The sequence below is a fragment of the Suillus subalutaceus genome (genome assembly GCF_016647625.1).
Source record: "Suillus subalutaceus strain FC151 chromosome Unknown DFJ58scaffold_97, whole genome shotgun sequence".
NCBI lineage: Eukaryota > Fungi > Basidiomycota > Agaricomycetes > Boletales > Suillaceae > Suillus > Suillus subalutaceus.
The window spans coordinates 52775-75289 of NW_024540346.1; the positions used below are offsets into that span (position 1 = coordinate 52775).

Here is a 22515-nt window from a genome sequence, read left to right on the forward strand (position 1 = left end):
GAACATCCGACAGGTAGACGATTGTAAGCGCTGAGTGGCGATACCAGACAAACATGGAATTGAGTGACTCTTGTAGTTCCACATTGCTACGCTTGTCGATGCAGCATGTGTCCATCCACGCCCAGTGATACCCCGCATCACGAACGACTTCGCAGAACTTTTGCAGCTTCACAACAGTTCCAACTGAATCCAAACTGTATACGGCCTTGTCCTGGATCTCGTCCAGCGTCTTCTCTTTCCCTTCCCACCTATGCGATAGCGTGACACAACGGAAGTATTGTTCCACCACTTCTTTGATGCGCTCTGTTTGAGGCTCTGCATGCTTCATCGTGAATAACAAGAGCTCATTGTACTCCGGGCTCGTGATGAAGTCGTTTCTCTGCGCATCTCGATCACATAAGAACCCAGTGGCGGTGTTGATTAGACGAAGCGGCGCGTTTTCGAATTGAGCGTCAATAACCTTTCGAATGGATTCTTCGGCTTCTGATCGACCAAGATAATTTTGGCGCAACTCTGGGGAAAGCGTCAAGCTTGTTGACAGGTGGGTTATTTGGGACTTACTTCGTATTTCCGGTCTGGAAGCGGTGCCCAACTTGGAGAGCATGGTTTGAAAGGCATCGATGGCTTCATTAAAGTGTTGTGAGCCGAGAAGCGCTGTGTGCTTCAACTCATATCCGGTATACGACGAAGGGTTGAGTTCGATTACCTATACATCACAAAAATGAGTGTTTGATTACAAAACAACAAATGCTGTCACACTTTTTGCGCATCGAGAAGCGCGTCCTCCCATAGCATTTTTTCCAATCTTGCCTCACTCCGCTTTGTATAAACGGTATCGCTTACGGCAGCCAGGTCGGTTGCTGCCGAATATAAGTAAATGGCTTTGTCGTAATCCCTCGCTCTGAACGCAGCGTCTCCGCCATCAGCATAGCGCTCACTGCATTGACGCTTGAAAGCTGCATGAAATGGGGGTGAGGATTGTAGCCTGATTGACATTACAGAAAACTTACTAGTGGACCAATCAAGGCAGTTGGCCTTTGTGCTCTCATCACTCTTATCGATCATGTATTGGTGTGCTTCGAGGGCTTGTTCAAGTTTATTTGCCTGAAGGAGTGCAAAGCACCGTTCCCGGTTTGCAGTCTGCCACAAGGACTGGAGGTCCCACCCGAAGAGCTGTACAAAGTATGTAATTGAAGTATTTTCGGTTGTGTCATATCAACGCACCATGACAAAGTCATCATATTTGGAATAAATGGCGAATTTAGTGGAGGAACCGCTGGCGTTGATAGCAGCAGTGAAGTGATCAGCAGCCTTGTCGTGACGCGCATTGTCCGAGGCATGGATTCCGAGCTCAAGATGTAGATATGCCTGGTGTGCGAAGTTCCAACAAATCAGTGCCAATGTGCGTGCCTGGGCTTGATGAAGCATTATACTCACTTCCACAATCAAACACGCACGAGTATCGGCACTAGGACAAGCTTTAGCCAGCTCTTGGACGCGCAGAATTGCATCCTCATGTTGATCTGCATTAAAAAGTGCAACAGCCTGAAAACAACAATGAAGCATGGAATATGTAAGAATCATCGAACCTGCCTTGATCAAGAGAAGGAGATGATTGGCATTCGGATCTCCGTTCGTGAACATGGACGCGAGGTCAAATGCTCTAATCGCGTCCCAGACCTGCTTTTTCCCGCCGAGGGCAATGCCCTTGGAGATATAGCCTGTCAGCGAGGGTTGAATACTGAGGGACTGTGTCGTGACCAAAATCAGCTTTTGTTATGCGGGCCAACATAGGTCAGTCTAACCTTGGAAGCATCATCAAGCGCGCGGCCCCAGTCGTGCTTTCGTGCCATGACAAATGAGCGATTAGCGTACGAGTTATGGTTGTTGGCATCAGCATCGATCTCTCTTGTTAGAAGTTCTTCAGCTATAGACAAGCCCCTTTTTATGCATGGGTTTATAGTGAGAATCTGCATGGAAAACGTCACATTAAGTCATATGTATCAAGAATACATACGTGCCTTAACATCACCCAAAGCGTGCTCGGGTATTGACCATTCTGAGACCTTCTTGTCGTCACCTCCACTAAGGATGCGTTTGCCATCTGCAGTAAATGTAACGCAATGCACCTGGCTGCTAGAGTGCCGGAATATAGCGATGGTTTTTCGATTCCAGAGCCGCCAGAGGCGAACCTCATGGTCTGTAGACGCGGAGGCGACCAGAGTACCATCAGAGTTCACGGCAATAGCGTTGATGTCGTGAGTATGGCCTTTCCAGGGATCGCCGACCTGCTGTCCTGGGGTGGATAGATCCCATTCCCGTATGGTTGGATCCGCTATACAGCCACCTGAGAGAAGCCCTGTGCCATCGGGCTTCCAGGTGAGTGGCAAGCTGGTTCCTACATAGACTTTGTGCATGTGATCCTTGAAAATTGCCTTGCATTCTCTCGTCCCCGAGTTCAAAATTTGGATATCAGAGGTTGTCGCGATGGCAAGTAGTTCGCCTGATGGTGAATACCGAACGCTGTAGACTTCCGCTTTACAATTGATTGGATTTCCTCGTCGCTGCCACGTCTCTGTGTTCCACAGCTTCGTCGTATGGTCCGATGAACCAGACACCAACGTTTTGCCATCCGGCGAAAAGTCCAACGAGCGGATGTATTTGGCGTGGGCTTCGATGGGTGTATTAGTAGGGGTGAGAGATTCGCCAGTATTTCTATCCCAGATGATGATATCTCCGTTGTCGGCGCTTGCTATCAAATTTCTGTCTTGCGATACCGCCACTGCCCGGACCCAGCCGCGATGCCCTTCCATCTTCTTCAACACATTAATACCATTCTCCAAGTCCCACAGACGAAGCATTTTGTCTGCCGAGCCCGTCACCATATGTCGTTGATCGGGGAAGACTGCGACTGCAAGTACAGTATCGGTATTTTCAAATATTCGATCAGGCGCGTCGATTATAGTGATGGGTTGTGCTGTTTCTTCTTCCATTGTGGTGGAGCTCGATGGTGTTGAACACGAATGATAGGCACTGTGGGTATCTTGAGCTACAGATGCACTCGACGTTTTATCCAGTTTCGCAGCGCTAAACTGTATCAATAGAAGCACAGCTATGATGCTATTGTTTTCCCATCGTCTATCGAGAAGACCAGAACCGTCTCTGGCATATTTTTGGTCTTCCAACGCTCGATTTGGTGCGGTGATCAAATGATTTGAGATATGGGTAGCGTCGTGTCTTCCATGTTTTCTCGTGGACGTTGAGTTTGACGTAGCTTTACGGTAGGGATTGTAAGTGCTTTACTCTAAGCTGCAGTGGGTGCGTCGTGCATTAGGGCTGCTCGATTCCCGCGCTCAGCCCTCAGCCTAGCTGGGTTCACTTACCACCAAATGTCATCGTAACGTTCGGCAGGCACCAGGCATCCGTCAACACCACAATTATTAACGCCCACTCCGTTCGGTTGATCATCAAAAGTCGAGTGCACACTGAATAGATTCTCCTTGCTGTAGATGTAGCTCATTCGTGTTGATTTACACTATTACTAGCTTGCACGTTCGCAGCCGTCCGACTCGCCAACTCCAAGTAGTACTCCCAGCGCCTCTCATAAAACTACGCTACACACCGAAAATAGTGTCTTTGCATCGAGGCATCTGACCGTACGGCCCTCGTGAACCATGATATCACCAGTGATAGACACCGCAAGGGAGCCACTGGCATATCTGAGAGCTGCCGTAAGTAATGTATCAGAATCAGACAGATAATCATCATCGAGGACATCATCGTCGTCATCCAGCACAGCCGTGAGCCCCGTGAGGAGCTGAGCTTGCCCTGTGAGGTGTGCTCGAAGTGCATGCACTAAGCTTGAATTCACGTTGTGGCTACGCTCGACGGCATTGTGTTGCGGGTCTTTTAAAAATGCCGATGAGTTTGCTGAGGTGTACTGCCGTTCATCCCGGCACCCTTACTAAGTAAGTAGTACACACAGCTCAGTGTGAAGGAATACCCAACTGCCGCTGTTCAATTCAGTTTGCGAGCTGTAGCTCCAAGCATCCCAGAACCCACTACTTTTCAATTTCTCACATCCCGGGCCTATCATCTAATTGATACCACAGCACATTCAATCTTCCGTCATTATCTTAGATAGTGATGCTCTTGCGAGGATATAGTCCATAAGGTCGATGCTCATTTTTTGACTCTCCAACCAGAAGTTCAGAACGAGACGTAGGCGGAGGGCGCGAGATGTCGACGCACCTTGCATATAGGTATCAATGCGCTGCCGCTACTAGGGATATGTAAGAAAGACACGAAAAGTCTATCCGGGATCCATGAGAATGCATTTCCCATCCATTTTTATATTCCCATTCCACCCGACGTCCACAGCCTCATCCTTCTGACTTTGCAGTATAGTATTCGGGATTTACCTAGCGCTCTCCTCCTAAACCACTACATATAATTCTTCAACCTACTAGTCCGTTCTCCCACCAGAATCAGACATCAGAGAAGATACGAATGGCAACAAGTCCAAGACAGTTAGACCTCCGCCCTGTCACGCGCACTCGCATCGGTATATGGGACCTTTATGAGGAATGTGGAAAAGGGTTACCACGCAGATCGGATTCATCGACATTGGAGACCTTTGTTCGAATACGCGATAATACGCCCTACGTGGTGCGCATGTTCAAGGAAATACTCAACATCAGACGAGTCCGGATGCTTCTTCCTGCATTCTTGGTAGTGCAAGTCTTGGACTCCCTTATACCTGCTGTCTCCCTGTGGTATGTCACAAAGCTTTAGGTGACTCCCTGTACATCATAACGTGTTCTTGCAGGTACGATGGACAATTGCTCCGACTTGTAGTGCTATCTTGTTTTCACCTTTATTTCATACTTATCTCGAACATAGGTGGAGACTGCGATGGAGACACATACTGTTGACACAGCAGTAGTCATTCATGTGGCAGTAGGACGTGTTACATGTGCAGTCGCATCGCACCTTCTCCAACACATCGAAAGCCGCATCAGGATCCCCATAAACATGTCTATCAAACAATTTTACGCTACACACATATTCCACTCGATGGCCCGCCTCGACCTACCCACCTTTACAGACTCGGCTGTTCAGATGCAGCTTGATTTTGCGGCGCATCATAGGATGATGGGCACAAGCCTTGCATGGGAAGCTGTTCAGGGGTTAACGAGCCTCGCAACGACGGCCACTAGTATGCTCTCTCAGCTTTTTGTTCTACTTACAGTCTTGCGGAAGCAGCAGGATGGTCCACTTCTTGTGATTCTTGGATTCTCGCAATCTATGTTGCGTTTGTATAGGACACGATCATCGGTGCCCGGCATCTTTGGTATGGGGGGTAGGTCAACAATCGATGCTCTGTAGACTCGTCTGAGCATAAATACATGTAGTTTGGGCCCGTAACCACGACCAATAAAGACTATATTCGCATGCAAGGTCTGAGGATCCTCAGTAATGACTCTTCACACCGTAAGGAGCTGGTTGCAGGCAACCTCGGCGAATATATTACTTCACGTATGTCGATTTACCTTCTACCTCATTTTGACATACTTATTACGAGCCAGAATTTTGCGAATCCGCTCATCGCCTCGGCAACGATGCGAGCGAGTTTGGAGAAATGTATGAAGCTCATTCTATAAAGAAACGCCTGAGCATCGCATCGATTCTCCGTGCAACGATGCAAGAGCTGCCTGAGGTAGGCAAGATTGACAGGGCATTTGATGAAGCTGACCAAATGAACCAGATCGCCTTCATGCTGAGCGCCGTGCGAAAGCCAATGACGGTCCCCCTCTCTTTTGCGTCACTCGTGCTAATTGAACATGCATCCAATTCATTTATTTCGACACACCTTTCACGGTACAAAGTGTTCAGTCTTGCTGTAATATTTGCCAGCCTACGCAATCTATATGAGTCCAAGAACGTCCAGAACAAAGTGGTCGACGGCATGGAACGGTTCCCCGAGAGCCAGGAGTCCCTCAGTAGTGGCATTTCTGTCGAATTCAGGTTCCTCCACTTTTCGTTGCTCGATGTAGGCGTTTCTGAGGTATATGGTGTTTCAGGAATGTATCGTTCCAGTACCCTGATGAAGAGAGGTGTGCTCTCCGGAATGTTTCATTCAGGATCGAGGCTAGTCAGCTTTGTGTAAGCCACTCCACTTTTGCTATCCTCTTTATAACCGTGACCGTAGGTAATTGTCGGAGGGAAACGGCTCTGGAAAAGTACGATTTTGAAACTCATATCCCGCATCTACGACCCGACAGAGGGCACGATTCTTGTCAATAACCGCGACATCAAGACCCTTAGACTTGCTGACCTCCGTGCTGCTATGTCCATCCTCTTCCAGGACTACACGCACTTTCCTCTATCGGTGAGCCTAATCTTTACACACTTCAGAAACGCAATGTACCTAAGCATGCTCAGATACGCGAGAACATTGGACTTGGCAACCCCAGCCTCGCGCAAGATGATGACAAGATCCGCGAAGCCGCCAAGATGGGCGGCGCACGAGACTTTATTGAGGAGCTCCCAGATGGATTCAACACTTACATTGATCGCCCCGTACAAGACCACTACGCGTGCCTCCCTGAAGGGGCCGTGCTGCCCGACGATTGGCCTGTTGACTACTCTAGTGTGCGTAATATAGGGGGTCTCCGTACTTCCACTGTTTCGGGCCTCAGCGGTGGGCAAAACCAGCGGCTTGCGGTGTACGTGACTATGGTTTGATGTCTCGGGTGCCGGTGCTGACTGTTTACCAATTGTTTGACTAGCTCACGCACATTCATGCGCTCCCTGGTCACCGATAAAAACTCTTCCGCTGGTATGCTGTTATTCGACGAGCCGAGCGCCTCCTTGGATCCTACAGCTGAAGATGGTGTGCTTCCCTGTTTCTGAGCCAAGTTTGAGTCTCATACTGGAATTAGATCTCTTCGAGAACCTGCGAAAGTTGAGGGGCAACAAGACCATGATATTCTCCACTCACCGATTCGGGAATCTCACCCGACACGCGGATCTCATTTTGTGATTTTGAGGCTTCTCAAACACCAATGCTTGTGCTGATGTTGGTCATCATAGGTACCTTGACGGGTCTATTCAGGAACAGGGCACACACGACGAACTAATTAAGAAGGGGGGATATTATGCTACCAATTGGAATCTGCAAGCGAAACCTTACATTTAACGATCCAGGGCCAGAAATGCAAACCTTTCGTGAGTTTGAGTCTTTCTCTCCCTAATACTCACTGACGTGGGACGATGTGTCCGGGAAGAAGGCCCACACGGCGAATTATTGAGAGGGGGATCTACAAGCGAAGGGCTTTCATTTAACAACCTGAGACCACACACTGTACAATAAGCCGGGACTAGAGATAGTGTAGCAGCTGTATCGTAGCAATTCGAAGAACAAAAAGCTGCAGGTTTTCATCCAGACAGGCCTTGACGCGTGACGTCACAGTACCTGTGCAATATGCACTTAGCTGGACTCTGCTTAGGTTGTCACTACACCACGCCATGAAGTATGCATCTACCCATTAATGCAAACACCCCCGCTTAGCTTTGAATTTGAGGTTTGTGATGCCTTCGTTAACTTGGACGAGTTTCTTAACAAGAACCGGTACCCGCAGTGTTCCCATTAATATCGACCACAATATTAAGTCATCTGTTCCATTACCTGGCAGTAACGCTGACGGTGAACGTTAACCAGTGCACTCCATGTTTAACGGAGTCTACAAGAGTCCGCATTGCTTTTGTAATGTACGTAATTAATAGTCGGGTGGCCCGCCTGTCAATGAGTCAGTCGCTTGTGCATTTCCGGGTCGGTCCCAAAGAATCCCTCTAATATTAATTAGCAAAAAAAACATTGACCCTCTCAATTCCGCAGGCGGTACGCCTGAGATACTACACAAAATGACAATGGGACTATTGGTGCACCGCTTGGGATGAGAAAAGCTCACCCAATGTGGGTCATGCAGTTGGATTCCCAGTGCCCACCTCATGGATGCCTGTCATCTGATGTCCAATCGTCTTCTCTTTCTGACTTTGCTGCAGTGTATGGTCACTTCGGGATTTGCCTAACGCCCACCTCTTGGGCCTTGGCCTATGCAAATAGAACATATCCCCGACTTTCCCTCCACCCCCCTCCACCATCGGAAAAAAAGAAAAGAATGACGACGCCTGCAAACAAACTCGATCCCAAGGATGTTCAGTGTCGTGTTAGGCACACCCGCATGGGGATATGGGACCTCTACGAGGATCCCAAGACTGATGTGTCCCGCATAGGCGGCATAGCGTGGACATATGCCCAGATAGTTGAGAGTGTACCGCATATATCGCGCACGTTGAAGGACATACTCAGCATCAGACGAGCTTGGATGCCGCTCTCCGCATTTCTTGTAATAGAAGTCTTAGCTTCCCTTACACCTGCCGTTTCCCTATGGTATGTTATGACTGAGCCTGTAGGCGACTCCCTAGCTGAACATCTTTGCGCAGGTACACTGGTCAACTGTTCGGCCTTGTAACGTCTTCTTTGTCACTACATACTTATCTCGCATCTAGGCAGAGACAGTAATCGAGACGCGTACTGCGGACTCGATAGTGCTCGTTCATGTTGCAGCAGGACATCTTACATGCGCAGTTGCAACACGCTTTCTCAAACACGCTCGGCGCTAATACCCTCCCTGCACAAATCTATTAAGACATTCCACAGGAAGCGCATATTCAACTCCTTAGTTTGCCTCGACTTACCCACCTATGAAGAATTGGTTTCCATGGGAAGAATATCCACGTCTGACTATTGGGTCTCTGGCGTAGGTTTTCAGACCGTTGAGATGTTGATGAAGATTGCCACGACAATTCTTCGTCTGCTCTCTCAGTTTTTAGTTCTGATAACAGTCCTGCGAGAGCAACAGGATGGTCTCCTTCTTGGGGTTCTCAGCCTTTTTCAATCTATATTTTACTGGCATGACACACGAACAGTGGCCAGGTCCTTGGGTAAGTCAACTGCTGATGTCGCGAGGATTTGTCTGAGTTACGAGTAGTTTGGGTTGCGACCACGGCCAATGAAGGTTATGTTCGCATGAAAGGCCTGTGCCAAATCGTCGATGAGGATTTTTACCGGAAGGAACTTGTCGCAGGCAACCTTGGCGAATGTATCGCTGCACGTACGTCGACACACCTTACAGGACAGCATTAGTTTGATAATCTTGAGACCAGGATTTCACGAATCCTCTAAGCGCGTAGACGATGATGCGATTAATGTTTCAGAGTTGGAACAAACCTGTTCTGTCAAAGATAGTTTGAGCATGTCATCCATCCTCCGAGAAATAATACACATATTGCCTCTGGTATGCTGAACCAACCTAGGAGTCGATGAAGCTGATCAAATCTACCAGATTGTCTTCACCTTGCGCGTCGTGCAAAGGCAAATGACCATCCCACTTTCCTTGGTGTCACTCATACTGATCTATCAAACTTCTAATTCGTTTGGTTCCCCGCCTCTCTCCGAGACACCGTCCAGCACGACCCCTCTCGCGGAGATATATGCTCTATGCATGCTATAGATAATATGAAGAATAAGGTAGTGGACGGCCCAGAACCGTTCCCAGAGGACCAGCAGTCTCTCAGGAGTGGCATTTCCATCGAATTCAGGTTGATTTTTTTTATTTTTTTATCCAGGCGTTTCTGAAGTATGTAAGTTAGAAATGTATTGTTTCAGTACCCTGGCGCAGAGGGGTATGCTCTCCGAAATGTATCATTCAAGATCGAAGCGGGTCAACTTTGCGTAAGTACCCCAACTTTTTGGTAGCATTCTCTAACCGTCATTGTAGGTCATTGTTGGGACGAATGGTTCTGGAAAGAGTACAATATTGAACCTTATCTGCCGCATCTACGACCCCATAGAGGGTATAATTCTTATCGACAACCGCGACATCAAAACTCTTAGGCTCGCTGACCTCCGCAATGCCATGTCCATCCTTTTCCAAGACTTCACACACTTCCCCCTCTATGTGAGCTCTATCCTCGCACACCCCAGAAGCAGTTTACCTAACGCACACAGATACGCGAGAACATTGGACTTGGCAACCCCACGCTGGCACATGATGACGACAAGATCCGTGAAACCGCCCGTCTCGGCGGTGCAGAGGAGTTTATTAACGAGCTCCTTCATGGATTCAACTCCTACCTGCACCGTCCCGTGGGCGATTACTACGCACCACTCGTTGAAGGATGGACTCTGGGCAGCGCGTCGACTTCTCCGCGGTAAAGGACGTTGGGGGCATCCTCCCCCATCATCTAGGCCTCAGTGGCGGGCAAAGGCAACGACTTGCAGTGTACGTGGATATGCCTTGACCTTTCCAGTGCTGGTGCTGAGTTGTTGAATAGTTCTCGCACATTCATGCGCTCGTTGGCCTCCGAGACAGAGTCTTCCGCTGGCATGTTATTATTCGATGAGCCGAGTGCCTCCCTTGACCCTATGGCCGAACACGGTGCGCTGACCTGTTCCTTCGAGATGTTAGGTTTGAGAGCAATACAATCGATGCTGGTGGAATAGATCTTTTCGAGCGCCTCCGGAAGTTGAGAGGCAACAAGACCATGATATTCTCCACTCACCGGTTCGGGAACCTCACCCGGCATGCGGATCTTATTTTGTGAGCACCAGGCACCTGGGACACCAATTGCAATGCTCACGCAAGCTGACGTGTTTTGCAGGTACTTGGACCAAACTGTTCAGGAACAAGGCACGCACGATGAACTGATGTCGAAAGGGGGAGAGTATGCTCGTATGTGGAATCTGCAAGCAAACGCTTTCATTTAACTACCAGATACCGAGACACACATTGTACAATACCCAGGATTGCTATGTCGTTCTTATACTAAGCATCCATCCTCAAGTATATACCACAGCTATGCAATAATATAGCCCGGGCATACCACAGCATAAAACTATTACATAATAGCAGGTCGCGGGAAAACAACAGAAATATTGATGATGAATCATGATGCAAATTATTCAATGTGCATGTAATTCTTCGATTTGAATTCGGTCGACGAGTTTTCGTTGATTTGTTGCTTCTTCTTCTGATGAGCTCAGCAAATGTTACATAACTAAAAACGGCTCTCAATTCTTGAAGCTAATGTCTCCTTTGAAATGATGATGCATACCCTTGTCTCTAGATCTCGCTCTGGCTGCTAGTCACTCGACACCACCTTCATCTACTCTTTCGTGGGCTCTGCAGAGTCGGGCTAGTGCCTTTGGCTGCTTAGCGTCATATCATCCGAACCACGATCAATGAATATCATCACAAACTTGTCACAAATCAATCGAATTTCGACACCTGCCTTGAATCGGGGACGCAGTAATCACTGCCTCGATACTTCCTGTACTCATACTCAAGCTGGTGGTAGGTTCTGCACCCGAGTCTATGCTGCTGCATGTGGAGCTATGTAAAGGAACCAATCGATTGGAAGGTGCTCCGAGGAAGACACAAGCCGGGCACAGGATGTCGGCGCATAGTACTGGAAATGCGAAACCGTGATTCAGCCTAACTTGGGCTTCGGTGCGCCGCCGCTAGGGATAAAGATAACAAGAAAGTTGGCAGTGATTCACGCGTCATGTTGCATTCCCATACCACCTGATGTTCATTGCCTTATCTTTGCAGTGCGTATTTCGGTATTTTCCTGACGCCTGTCTCTTTCGGAGTCTTGGGAATAGAACTTGTCCCCGACTTTTTTTCTTCTCGTTATTCTACCATCAGGAAAAGCAGACGAATGGCAATACGCGCAGGAAAAGTCGACCCTCAGGATGCTCGCCGTGTCAAGCATTCCCGCATCGGTATATGGGACCTCTACGAGGAACGCCAAACAAATTCAAGTTTGCTCCGCATACCGGGCTCATCAATAGTAGAGACATGTGCCCAGATGATCCAGAATACGCCCTATGTATTGCGCATGTTAAAGGATGTACTCAGCATCAGACGAGTCCAGATGCTTTTCCCCATATACTTGGTAATGGCAGTCTCAGACTCTTTTATACCCGCCGTTTCTCTATGGTACGTCACAAAGCTGATGACGACATACATTCATAACGTCTTTGCGCAGGTACTCTGGACAGCTGCTACGCCTTGTAATGCCTCATTTGCTTACGTCTGCACTGCCCACTTATCTCGCAGCTAGGTGCCTACCGCGATAGAGAGACATACTATGGACTCGACAGTTCTCATTCACGCTGCAGTTGGACACTTTGCATGCAAGGTTGCATCACGCCTTTTCCGATACGTCCAACACTTCGTAGTCCTTCTCATGGACAGGTCTATAGAACAATTACATGCTGGGCAAATATTCCATTCTGCGGCCCGCCTTGACCTTCCCACCATAGAAGACCCTGCCGTCCAGAAGCAGCTCCACTCCGTGAAGCCCCGTTGGAGCCGTAGCGTAGCCTGGGAAACCATCGAAATGTCAACGGGCATCACAATGACACTTATTAGCATGCTCTCCTCAAATTTTGGTTCTGTTCACAGTCCTGCAGGAGCAACAGGATGGTCTCCTTCTCATTATTCTCGGCTGTTCGCGATATATAATTCTTTGGTTTACAAGACCAAACATATCAAGCTCCTCGGGTAGGTCAATATAGCTGATGCTTTGAGTATTTGTCTGAGCCAGAGATGTAGTTTGGGTTGCGACCACTACTGATCGAGATTACATGCGGATGCAAGGCCTGGAGAAACTCGTCGGTGATGTTTCACACCGCAAGGAACTTGTCGCAGGCAACCTCAGCGAATATATCACTGCACGTATGTTGACATACCTTGACACCCTCATGTAATGTGACAGGAGACTAGAATTTTACAAATCCGCCCAACGCGTCGGCGACGATGCGGGTGACTTCGAGGAAATTCGCCATGTCCATTCTGTGAAGAAAAATCTGAGCGTCGTTTCTATCCTCCGCGAACTAATGCACGAACTGCCTCAGGTATTCAGGATTGACTGGGAGTCGATAAAGCTGATCAATCAACCAGATAATCTTCGTCCTGTACGTCGTCCAAAAGTCAACGACGATCCTACTCTCCTTGGCATCATTCATATTAATCGAATACGCCTTTCGTTCGTTCATGCCCACCAAATTGTTTTCGATTAAAACTCTTGCGAAGCAGTTTACCATGGTACGCAAGCTATATGAGATCGAGAACGTGGAGAACAAGGTGGTGGATGGCGTAGAATCATTCCCTGAGAACCAGCAGACTCTCAGGAGTGGTGTTTCTGTTGAGTTCAGGTTGATTGGTATTAGCCGCTTTATCCAGGCATTTCTGAACCATGTATGTCAGGAATGTATCGTTCCAGTACCCTGGTGCAGAGTGGTGTGCTCTCCGAAATGTATCATTCAAGATTGGTGCGGGTCAACTTTGCGTAAGTAATCCCGCTTTTAGGGTGACGTTTTCTAAATGTGATTACAGGTCATTGTTGGAACAAACGGCTCTGGAAAGAGCACGATCTTGAAACTTATATCCCGCATCTACGACCTAACAGAAGGCACCATCCTCATCGACAATCGAGACATCAAAAAACTCAGATTAGCTGACCTCCGTGCCGCCATGTCCATCCTCTTCCAAGACTATACACACTTTTCCCTCTCCGTGAGTCTCATCCTCGCATACGCCAGAAGCAACGTATCTAACGCACAGGCAGATACATGAAAACATCGGACTTGGCAACCCCGCTCTGGCACATGACGACGATAAGATCCGCGAAGCCGCACATCTCGGCGGCGCAGAAGATTTCATTGACGAGCTTCCTGACGGATTCAACACATATGTCAGGCGCCCCGTGAGAGACAGCTACCCGCATTTCCCATTTATGCACTCACAGGACCCCATTGACTTCTCTCTTGTGCGTAGTGTTGGGGGTATCCGTGTTCCCGAGGATTTGAGCCTTAGCGGCGGGGAGATGCAGCGGCTTGCAGTGTACGTGCATCCCTTGACCTCTCCGGTGCCGATGTTGATATTTCAAATAGCTCTCGCACATTCATGGCGCTCGTTGGCCACCGAGAACAGAGTCTTCTGCTGGCATGCTGTTATTTGACGAGCCAAGTGCCTCCCTGGACCCCACGGCCGAACATGGTACGCTACCCTGTTTCCTCAAGATGACATGGGATTGTTATAACTGGTGGAGCAGATCTCTTCGAGCGTCTGCGGAAGTTGAGAGGCAACAAGACCATGATATTCTCCACTCACCGATTTGGGAACCTCACTCGACATGCGGATCTCATTTTGTGAGTTTTGGTCTCTGGATATTGAATGCTAATCATGATGCTCGTGCTGACATGGTTTGCAGGTACATGACGAATCCGTCCAGGAACAAGGCACGCACGATGAACTAATGAAGAAAGGGGGAGAGTATGCTCGTATCTGGAATCTGCAAGCGAAACCTTTCCTTTAGTATGCCGGGACCAGAAATGCAAACCTTTGTGAGTTTGAGTCTTTCTCTCAGCCCTGATACTCACTGACGTGAGACGATGTGTCCAGGAAGCAAGGGATATTGAGGGGGGGATCTACAAGCGAAGGGCTTTCATTTAACAACCCGAGACCACATATTGTACAATAAGCCGGACTGTTATGTACCATTCCTCACTCATACACTGCGGCTATGCAATAGTCAGGAAATATCACATAGAAAAAAAATAGCAAAATGCGAGAACAAAATATGAGAAAGCAGTATAAAAATGATCTAGCGGATGCATAATACAAATGGGAATCTGTGAGTGCTAGTTCGATGAACTGGGAGACGTTTGCTGCTGCTGCTGCTGCTGCTGTTGTTGCTGCTCGGCCAACGACTTTGCTTTGAACGTCTCCAAGATATGATGCACACCCTCTGGCTCTAAAACAACCTTTGTCCCGTCACATCGTGCCTTCTTCGTGAACTCCGTACATAGGTGGTTGACATCGGCGTCCTAAAAACTTGAATCAACAAAAGCCATCCCACCAAACGATTAGACACCAACCTTAAACTGAGGATGTGACGTAATTGTCCGCCACGCTTTCAGAACTTCGACATTCGCCGGACTCTCTTTCGTCTTCGGGAATTGTGAGCCCTCGCAAGAGATTATATTCCCACCTTGGGAGAAATCACTTGTCTTGCGCACCACTGACTGTGTGAATGGTGGACTCGTAAACGGTGAGTCACCGGATGCAACTATATGCTTGGCAACATCCTCTCTTGTATAATGTGGCATAGGCACTCCGGGATTTACATTAGATGCCGATTCGGAAGCCGAGGGTGGACTTTCGGCGTCTTGACGGGACATCGTCCAGCTGAATGGACTTTGACCATTTGACGTGCTAGCCGACGATGGTGATGATGACAAGGGATGTGCGGAAAGGGGGGAAGCCACGGAGTTCTGTGAGGATATGCTACTGGGTGGTGATTGCCCGTTCCCGTTCCCGTTTGCGTGTGTCACGGGACTTATAGTGGGTGCGGGAGGACTCTTCATTAGTGTGCTGAAGTCAACGGGTCCTTGGCCGTTCATGAACGTCCCGCCGAAAAGCTCGTCTAGGGTGTGGTTTTGCATATAGTCGGAATGACCTGCAGATTGTGAGAATTCTGCTGTGGATTGGCCATTTCTTGTGCTGTTCCAGGAATTCGAAGATGAGGGGAAATTGAACGGGAATTGATTCAAACCGTTAGAAGTGTCATTAACGATTTCATTGCTGGGAGGACCATTATTGAACGAATTGGGATCGGTGTCGGCAAACGACATGAAGAATGTATTAGTGGCGAGAGTCTTGTACTGGTTGGGAGCTGGCAAGGCATATTGGCCATATGGCGAAGTCGAAGAATCAACTTGCATTGGACCTGAAGGGATTTCATCCATTGCGTTGAGCAACGTGGGATCAAACGTTGTCAATGAACTCCAATCAATGTCGCTAAATGGCTTAGGGGAGGAGCGGGGAGCAGGGGGGGGCGGGGTGTAGTACTGATGGAGGGGAGCCAAAGAAGCTAAATGGCGTTTGGACGGTGGGAGGTGATGCTGATGAAGAAGCCTGTGAATGATCGATTGGTTTCGGAATTGAGAATGTGAATTGAGCTTGCTTGAGAGCAAGGTTCTCCTCCTGAAGGCGTGCGAGAAGATCTCGTAAATTAGAATTTTCACTCAGCGCGTCCTTATTCTTTGCTTCGAGAGCGGCTACTTTATCCTCCAACTGAAAACCGGTCCGTGAGCAAGAGCAACGAATTGGGCCGATTGACTCACATCCTTGACATGCTTTTCCTTTCGTTCCCGGAAAGCGCGTTGAGCAGCACGATTTTGTTCCTTTCGCTTGAGGAGCCGTGTGTCATCCTTGATATGATGTGAATTAAATTGATTGTAGCTTTGGAAGCCAAGGGGGCCACGAACCTGAGACCCTCCCGACTTTCGTCTGGATACTGAGCCTTTCCTTATGCTGCTCGGGTCATCATCTGCTTATGCAAATTGAAGTTTAAACGTCATGGATAAACACGAGGAACAATAGGTCACGGACCAGTGTGTTGATTCTTTGAACTTGGACCCTCCTCCATGTCGTCATCGCTTGCTTTGCGCTTGAGCGCGAACTCCTCATTCTCATTGCCACGGGAGTAAGTAGACTGGTGCCTTGAGCGTGGATGATTAATACTTGGTGGACTTGGGCTGCTATCGTCAGAGGGCGGCGTAAGACTTGGCAAAGGAGGATTCTGTATGTTCTGGGGGTTTACGGCGCCAACGTCAGTGGCATTGGTGTCCGGAACTGTATTGGGGTATTGTTTTTGAAGGAGAGCTAGAAAGTCGTTATCGCCAAGCTGAGAGAACTGAGATGGAGTTTGCGATAGATCCCAGAAGTTGTTCATGGTGGGGAACTCCATGAGATTATGGACTCTTGGACGAGCTAGATAGGATGAATGAGCGAGGCGTTACCGTTTCAAAGTCGCGAGCCCGCTGCGGGCGACAATATAGAAGAGAAAAGAGAATGTTGATACTGAGAATGAAGCTAAAGCAGTCAAGTCAGGAGAATAAGATACGATGTATGTGTCGGTGATCCTAGTCTTGCGATGACAAATCACAAGTTTACCCCCCATATTAATTTTTTTTTGCAATTTATCTTTGAATAATAACGTTATACTTCATTTTATGCCGACGGCAAAAGTACTCGTCAGTGCGGCAGTGACGTAATAGCGGAGGGGGGGTCGTCTTTCATACCCTTTTTTTGCTGACTTCAGTTTCCGCGTTGATCGTTACATTCTGAGTTTGATGGGACGTACGGTAATCATGCACATAGCCAGCTTGCCCTTGCACGTGCGGGCCCGCGGTAGTCAACACACTCTTTGACTCAAACTGACTCTACTCGCTTAGTATCAATGTCCGACTTACCGAGGCTACTACATAGTACACCGGGCTTTTTATCTTTCAAGTGTCTTTAAGACAGTGCTGTCTAGTCGTAGGGGCCCTTGTGCCTTTCACGAATGCCCCAGTGGGTGAAGCGAAGCCACCACCAGCAGTACACCGGGCTTTCGGTGAATCAGAGGTTCGTCCATGACATGACATGTCAAACATGAGAGTTATCGATGTCAGCTGAACCACAGCGATCTTGCGATAAGGTCCTTCCGCCTTGCAATTCAAATTTTACCCAGCGCACCCCCACGGATCAATGTTTAATGCTATAAGCTCGAGGGTCTAAATCTTGACAACTACGCGCTTTCAAGTACTTATTCTCGCTCTCCGACCCCCACTGATAGGCTCAACCAACCAAGACTACTGTGCGTCACGCTTCTGTCCGTCTCGTGCGGGTCTTCGAATCCATGGGTCCATCCGGCATTATGCAAGCTTCTAGTTTCCTCCCTCTCACCATGAAAGGATTTAAGTACTTGGGGATGATCACAGGGATCGAATTAAATATTCACAGCTGCACAACTTTCTTTGCGCTTCTTTTCGCTACAATTTCCCTAGCCTAAGCCTGATGGTGTATATACTAACGACAATTCTTGATTTAGGTAAGGAGTTGGTGCTCCTTCTCTTGCGGATGTATTCAATGTTTCCCCGAGGAGGAACATTGTTGTACTCACTGGCTCAGAACTTCCCTTTATAGATAACGACCGCGGCCCCAGAATAGTTAGAGTCTCTGCGAATTCACATATACGGTAAACTGAGCTGCTCTTCCCAAGCTCTTCCCCACATGCACGCTAATTGTCTCTTGTCTGATAGTGACCGCGCTTGCCATATTAACTTAAAACCCCTTGTCTCGCTACCTTGTTGCCACTATTGTATTCGTCCGAGTTCACCGATTTTTGGCTTGCAATTTCGGGAAAGTGAAACATGTGAGTGTTATCTGCTTCCACTGCTTCCGCAGCCAATGCCGTTTTGATACCGCTTTCCGCAGTCCCTTGTAGTTTTGACTCGAAATAGTTTAATCGCTCCTCTCACGGTTGTTCAACGTTCAACAGCCCTGAAATACTTGACCTCTGTCAAGTCGGTGAATAAACTGTGACAGACTCAGGTCGGTGAACAAAGGTCATCTAGTTTCTGGTTCACACAACGTCGAAACTCGCAGGAATGCCCAGCGAGCCTGGATGCCAAGTCACAGACCGCCGTCGATTGCCCACTAATGGGCTTGGCCGTGTCTACCGCATCAAGCTCTGAAGGGACGCGCATCCTTGCGCATCGCATGCTCCATATGTAGTACTTCATTTCAAACGCCTAAACAGTTGTTTCTGATCGGAGTCATCGGACCCCAATTCACCTGCTTGAAATAACCGAAGATCCGAGTCCTTCTAGCCCCCCCCCAATAACTGAAGTGTTGATCAACTCCCTAACAGCAAGCTTATCAACCGATCACGATCGCTAGAGCCTCCTCGGTTGCTTCAGCGCTCAGCAATGTATTATACAAGACTGCATGGAATAATGATCACTCGTATTTCAGCCCCTCGGACGGGCCGAGCACCCACACGGCGCTATATACGTCCCTCCGCCGACCCACTTGTTGAGTGACGTCCATGTTCTAAACCGTCCAGTTTATCAGATCAACATTCCTGTGCCTGTCTCATTAAAACATTACATAATTGGCTTCGGCAGCACTTCAGGTTAGCAAACTGATACTCCCAATTTCAGCATATTAAATTATCTATGTACCGGATGACATAGGCAAGGTAGTACAATAAGTAAGTGTGTCGTTGAAATGTGTCTAGCATCAATATCGCTCAAAAAGGTCACTGATGGACAAGGATGGTTAGCTTTCGCGGATATGAGAATGCACCGACGGCGCATAAACTACGCACATAATATTCAATCTCTAGCTGTTGTTGTCAAGCGACGGATCGTCGTGGAGTAATGATGAGCACAAGGACCCTTGAATGATGAAAATACTTACGAAAAGAAAAGCTACGTTCCGGGGCCACAAAATGTTGAGGCCAACGGGGTTATAAATTTGGGTATTTATTCTCTCGATCTTTTGCTTTAGCCGCCGCATCTCCTATGCAAACTTTGTTCAGCAAGTACGCCACACGGGAGCACAAAGACAAACCTTATCGTAGTGTGACGTGATGAATAGGGTCGAGAGGTGCAGTGTGGCAACTGCGAGAAAATTGTATATAAAGGAGTGCCGAACGCTATGCGCGGAGATTAGAAGCTCGTTGATGTCGTTGATGGTCTCCATGAATTGAGTCGGTGTTATCTAGCAAGTTGGGGTTAGAAAACCAAACTAAGGATAGGAGCTTGCAGTACTCGGCCGTCAAGTTCAATGGGATATATTGAAGAGAACTGAGTCAGTTCCCCCCCGCCATAATCCCTTTCAATGCGTACAATTTCTCGAGGGTGGTGAACACCAATCTGTCCAACTGGAGACGTTCCGTAGGCCGAGTCTGATGGAGGTGGTCCATAGTAGTATGATGAGTGGGGAATCAAGGGTCGTCTACGCCTGTGTTGAAAATTCAAGATCAACATAGAAGAAATCACTCATGCAAAAATCAGAACGTACCCAGTTCGCTGAGACGCGTACATTGGAGACCTTACAGGCGAGTAACACCCAGCTTCGACATGGTCACTGTCAAGCGGCGGATCGATGACATCCCAAGGCTGAGGTGAAGGCTCCCTAAATTCAAGATTTAGATGCGCTGGTTTACGATTTGTTCGCCTCCGAGGTCTCTTATCTGTCTCTGAACCGATATCGAGGTCGTGTAAGGACAAGCTGTCAACCTTGGCTGACGACTCCGGGCGTGCAAGGGGATACCATTCAACAATGTCCACCTCCTCCAGACCTTGACTTTCTTCATTTTCCAGTGGCGGTGTTAAGATGCGCACGCTCGTACTGTCGGTGGTAGGTACGCGAGTGAGTGGTGGGCTCAGTGGCAGCTGTTCGGCTGGGGTCTCCTTTTCCTTGTGCTCCACTTCAAAACTATCCAATTTTCTCAGTTCCATTTGCTCCGCCCCTGAAGTCTCCTCGTTGGTGAAGTCCATGCGTATCCACGAGGTTGCTTGAGAGGGTGGCTGCGCCGGAACAATGAGGCTTGACGTAGCAGAAGAAGACAACTGCGTGTTGTGAGTTGTTGGCTCTGTGGATGAAGAAATCTGTGAAGAATGCATATGGGATGTCGATTCATCGTTCATGGGAATTTCAAGAGATGTCATGACTTGTCAATGTCGCATTGAACATGCAAGGTCGAAAAGCACTGAGGCTGGCTGTTTGGCGTTATTCAATATAAGACTGAGAGATAACGGACACTTTGGCAGAGGATGCTCCGGTTAGATAGTAGGGTATAGAATGAGTGTTTGATTCCGATACTTGGACGAATTTCAGTGACGAGGTTGGATGTGGTGAAGCGGAAATAGATTTGGTCGCATTAAATTTAACATCTCAACATCTCTACATACATTTGGTACCGCGAATGTCATTGGCAGACAGAGATGGCTGCTGCTTGTCCAACCGCATCGATGCACCTCTCAGTTTTGGCTGCATTTCAACACTCAGCGTGTGGCGTGATCCAACTAAGCAAGCATTTCAGTCACCCCAAAATTTAGCTAGAGTATCGTTATCTATACCAATACCAATACCATACAGCCGGATTCAAGTTGTGGGGTGACCCCGGGGGGCCTCCGCGAAGCTCGCAGGCACACTTCTCGACGTCATCAGAAAGTAATCACCCTTTGTAGAGCCTTTTATGTGCGAGATTCCAAGTCGGATATAGGTAGCTCGCGGAGCTTGGTCACAGATAGAGGGCGCTGTACAGCACCTACTTAGATTGCCAGCGGCCCCCAAACTAATCTTGTGGCCTCGAAACCCTAAAAGGCATGACTGCAAGGCGTCTTCGCTGTCCACGAGGGGTCAATTTGTGACGAACAATTGACTCCTCATCGACTGCGGAAGATTGGGCTGTGACTTCGCCACAGCTTTCTAGAGAATATAGATGGTATGGTCAATGTATGCGGTACTTAACGGGATGATAGCTACAATGCCTCCTCAGAAGGTTTCAGGAATCGCACACCAACGGGCGCATCTCTTCCTTCTAAAGCTGATGTGCGCTTATGGGCGACTCGTGAGCGAGGGTGACAGGCGATAGGAAGATCAGGTTCACTGACTTGAAGAGCCCGTGCATGAGATGATCCAGTAAGTTCGGTGGCGGATATGCATTTACCATCAATAGCAAAACAAAGGGAGGCCAAGTACACTCACGCAGTCTGAATCGAACCTGCCAGAGGGAACGCATTTGTCTCGATTGAGACTTGTCGGGGTCTATTCGGAAGAACAGGATCCTCGATAATCAATGATTAATGATCTACCAGCTCTGTCAAAGAAGGTTCAGTCATGTAGCCGCAGCGTGTGTTTTGCCAGAAAAGAACGACGCAAGACGCCTTTCATTAGCTACCTGTTCTCTGTACCAGCATACTCTCCCCTAGGTAGACAGATAGGAAGAAGACGATCGTTCCTTCTACGAAAGCTTTTATACGCCGGCGTGTCATGCGCCAAAGGAGTTGACAGGATGTCTAACAATACGTGGAGTTGGTTGAGAACGACGCCTGGCTCCTATCGAATTGCGTTCGGAGAGGGTCGTTTGAAGCTCCTCCAATCCATCTCATAATTGCAATGTGTCACTATCATATTGTCAGACAACCGAGTTAGATGGAATAGAACGGCTCAAGCTTAGCAGAGTTCAAGTTAGAGGCTCCGACTCTTCTTTTCGTTGCCCCAGATTGATACGTGGATGTGGTCGAGAACTGACCTGGATCCCATCCAAACAGATTGGATGGGCTGGCGTTACGTGACCCGTGTCAGAGTCCCTTCAGGCGATCAAGAACTGTAAATGATGCCAGAAAGCGATAGATGACATGAAGTTGTTCCGTTCCATCTCGTCACGACCCAAACTGTAAAAACGGAATGGGACGACTCAGATGATACCTTAGCTCAATCTTAGCTAATTATGTAAATTCAAAACTGCAAGGCATCTTACATGATGTTTTTCTTGAGACTAGTTCAACGGCATTAATAAACGCATATCCAGCTATCA

General features: G+C 48.2%; 6 protein-coding genes across 6 annotated transcripts; 4 read left to right on the forward strand and 2 right to left on the reverse strand.

Annotated features, from left to right (window-relative positions):
• Window positions 1–4015: 4015 nt before the first annotated feature.
• DFJ58DRAFT_747493 (P-loop containing nucleoside triphosphate hydrolase protein) lies at window positions 4016–7443 on the forward strand. The gene is made up of 14 exons (XM_041387527.1): window positions 4016–4775; window positions 4829–4853; window positions 4903–5272; window positions 5325–5362; window positions 5415–5538; window positions 5589–5719; window positions 5768–6027; window positions 6084–6165; window positions 6212–6391; window positions 6445–6728; window positions 6792–6895; window positions 6945–7041; window positions 7096–7230; window positions 7290–7443. The coding sequence occupies exons 1-13, from the start codon at window positions 4510–4512 to the stop codon at window positions 7199–7201; spliced, it is 2067 nt and encodes a 688-aa protein (XP_041240952.1). The 5' UTR covers window positions 4016–4509; the 3' UTR covers window positions 7202–7230; window positions 7290–7443.
• Window positions 7444–8028: 585 nt separating this feature from the next.
• On the forward strand, window positions 8029–11070 carry DFJ58DRAFT_801413 (P-loop containing nucleoside triphosphate hydrolase protein). The gene is given in 20 exon segments (XM_041390872.1): window positions 8029–8108; window positions 8145–8455; window positions 8509–8533; window positions 8575–8652; window positions 8715–9009; window positions 9057–9179; window positions 9232–9362; window positions 9411–9504; window positions 9555–9666; window positions 9718–9799; window positions 9846–10025; window positions 10076–10237; window positions 10261–10287; window positions 10349–10505; window positions 10571–10667; window positions 10729–10834; window positions 10844–10961; window positions 10972–10979; window positions 10992–11007; window positions 11053–11070. 15 exon segments carry the CDS (start codon window positions 8184–8186, stop codon window positions 10832–10834), a joined length of 1941 nt encoding a protein of 646 aa, XP_041240953.1. The 5' UTR covers window positions 8029–8108; window positions 8145–8183; the 3' UTR covers window positions 10844–10961; window positions 10972–10979; window positions 10992–11007; window positions 11053–11070.
• Window positions 11071–11644: 574 nt separating this feature from the next.
• DFJ58DRAFT_512346 (uncharacterized protein) lies at window positions 11645–12918 on the forward strand. Its single transcript, XM_041380760.1, has 6 exons — window positions 11645–11677; window positions 11732–12068; window positions 12118–12142; window positions 12193–12635; window positions 12687–12809; window positions 12858–12918. The coding sequence occupies exons 2-5, from the start codon at window positions 11788–11790 to the stop codon at window positions 12706–12708; spliced, it is 771 nt and encodes a 256-aa protein (XP_041240954.1). The 5' UTR covers window positions 11645–11677; window positions 11732–11787; the 3' UTR covers window positions 12709–12809; window positions 12858–12918.
• On the forward strand, window positions 12431–13838 carry DFJ58DRAFT_512399 (uncharacterized protein). Its single transcript, XM_041380761.1, has 6 exons — window positions 12431–12635; window positions 12687–12809; window positions 12858–12988; window positions 13035–13422; window positions 13470–13649; window positions 13702–13838. The coding sequence occupies exons 2-5, from the start codon at window positions 12719–12721 to the stop codon at window positions 13592–13594; spliced, it is 735 nt and encodes a 244-aa protein (XP_041240955.1). The 5' UTR covers window positions 12431–12635; window positions 12687–12718; the 3' UTR covers window positions 13595–13649; window positions 13702–13838.
• Window positions 13839–14776: 938 nt separating this feature from the next.
• Window positions 14777–17081, reverse strand: DFJ58DRAFT_893948 (uncharacterized protein; the record flags this gene model as incomplete). Its single annotated transcript, XM_041394819.1, has 6 exons — window positions 16530–17081; window positions 16406–16467; window positions 16262–16348; window positions 16026–16211; window positions 15014–15985; window positions 14777–14962 (listed from the first exon to the last, which is right to left on the reverse strand). The coding sequence occupies exons 1-6, from the start codon at window positions 16885–16887 to the stop codon at window positions 14777–14779; spliced, it is 1851 nt and encodes a 616-aa protein (XP_041240956.1). The 5' UTR covers window positions 16888–17081.
• A 2226-nt stretch (window positions 17082–19307) lies between these two features.
• On the reverse strand, window positions 19308–20641 carry DFJ58DRAFT_730946 (Golgin subfamily A member 7/ERF4 family-domain-containing protein; the record flags this gene model as incomplete). The annotated part of the gene is made up of 4 exons (XM_041385968.1): window positions 19308–19487; window positions 19539–19688; window positions 19739–19931; window positions 19992–20641. 4 exons carry the CDS (start codon window positions 20639–20641, stop codon window positions 19308–19310), a joined length of 1173 nt encoding a protein of 390 aa, XP_041240957.1.
• Between the last annotated feature and the right edge of the window lie 1874 nt (window positions 20642–22515).

Excerpts from the sequence above, each read along its gene's own strand:
- DFJ58DRAFT_747493 (XM_041387527.1), top strand. The coding sequence starts at position 4,510 with ATGGCAACAAGTCCAAGACAGTTAGACCTCCGCCCTGTCACGCGCACT. Across the intron at positions 6,166-6,211 it reads TCGAGGCTAGTCAGCTTTGT|GTAATTGTCGGAGGGAAACG; the intron begins GTAAGCCACTCC and ends CCGTGACCGTAG. Across the intron at positions 6,896-6,944 it reads GGATCCTACAGCTGAAGATG|ATCTCTTCGAGAACCTGCGA; the intron begins GTGTGCTTCCCT and ends TACTGGAATTAG.
- DFJ58DRAFT_801413 (XM_041390872.1), top strand. The coding sequence starts at position 8,184 with ATGACGACGCCTGCAAACAAACTCGATCCCAAGGATGTTCAGTGTCGT. Across the intron at positions 8,456-8,508 it reads ACACCTGCCGTTTCCCTATG|GTACACTGGTCAACTGTTCG; the intron begins GTATGTTATGAC and ends ATCTTTGCGCAG. Across the intron at positions 8,653-8,714 it reads CAGGACATCTTACATGCGCA|ACATTCCACAGGAAGCGCAT; the intron begins GTTGCAACACGC and ends AAATCTATTAAG.
- DFJ58DRAFT_512346 (XM_041380760.1), top strand. The coding sequence starts at position 11,788 with ATGGCAATACGCGCAGGAAAAGTCGACCCTCAGGATGCTCGCCGTGTC. Across the intron at positions 12,069-12,117 it reads ATACCCGCCGTTTCTCTATG|GTACTCTGGACAGCTGCTAC; the intron begins GTACGTCACAAA and ends GTCTTTGCGCAG. Across the intron at positions 12,143-12,192 it reads CTGGACAGCTGCTACGCCTT|GTGCCTACCGCGATAGAGAG; the intron begins GTAATGCCTCAT and ends TCTCGCAGCTAG.
- DFJ58DRAFT_512399 (XM_041380761.1), top strand. The coding sequence starts at position 12,719 with ATGCGGATGCAAGGCCTGGAGAAACTCGTCGGTGATGTTTCACACCGC. Across the intron at positions 12,810-12,857 it reads CAGCGAATATATCACTGCAC|AATTTTACAAATCCGCCCAA; the intron begins GTATGTTGACAT and ends ACAGGAGACTAG. Across the intron at positions 12,989-13,034 it reads TAATGCACGAACTGCCTCAG|ATAATCTTCGTCCTGTACGT; the intron begins GTATTCAGGATT and ends TCAATCAACCAG.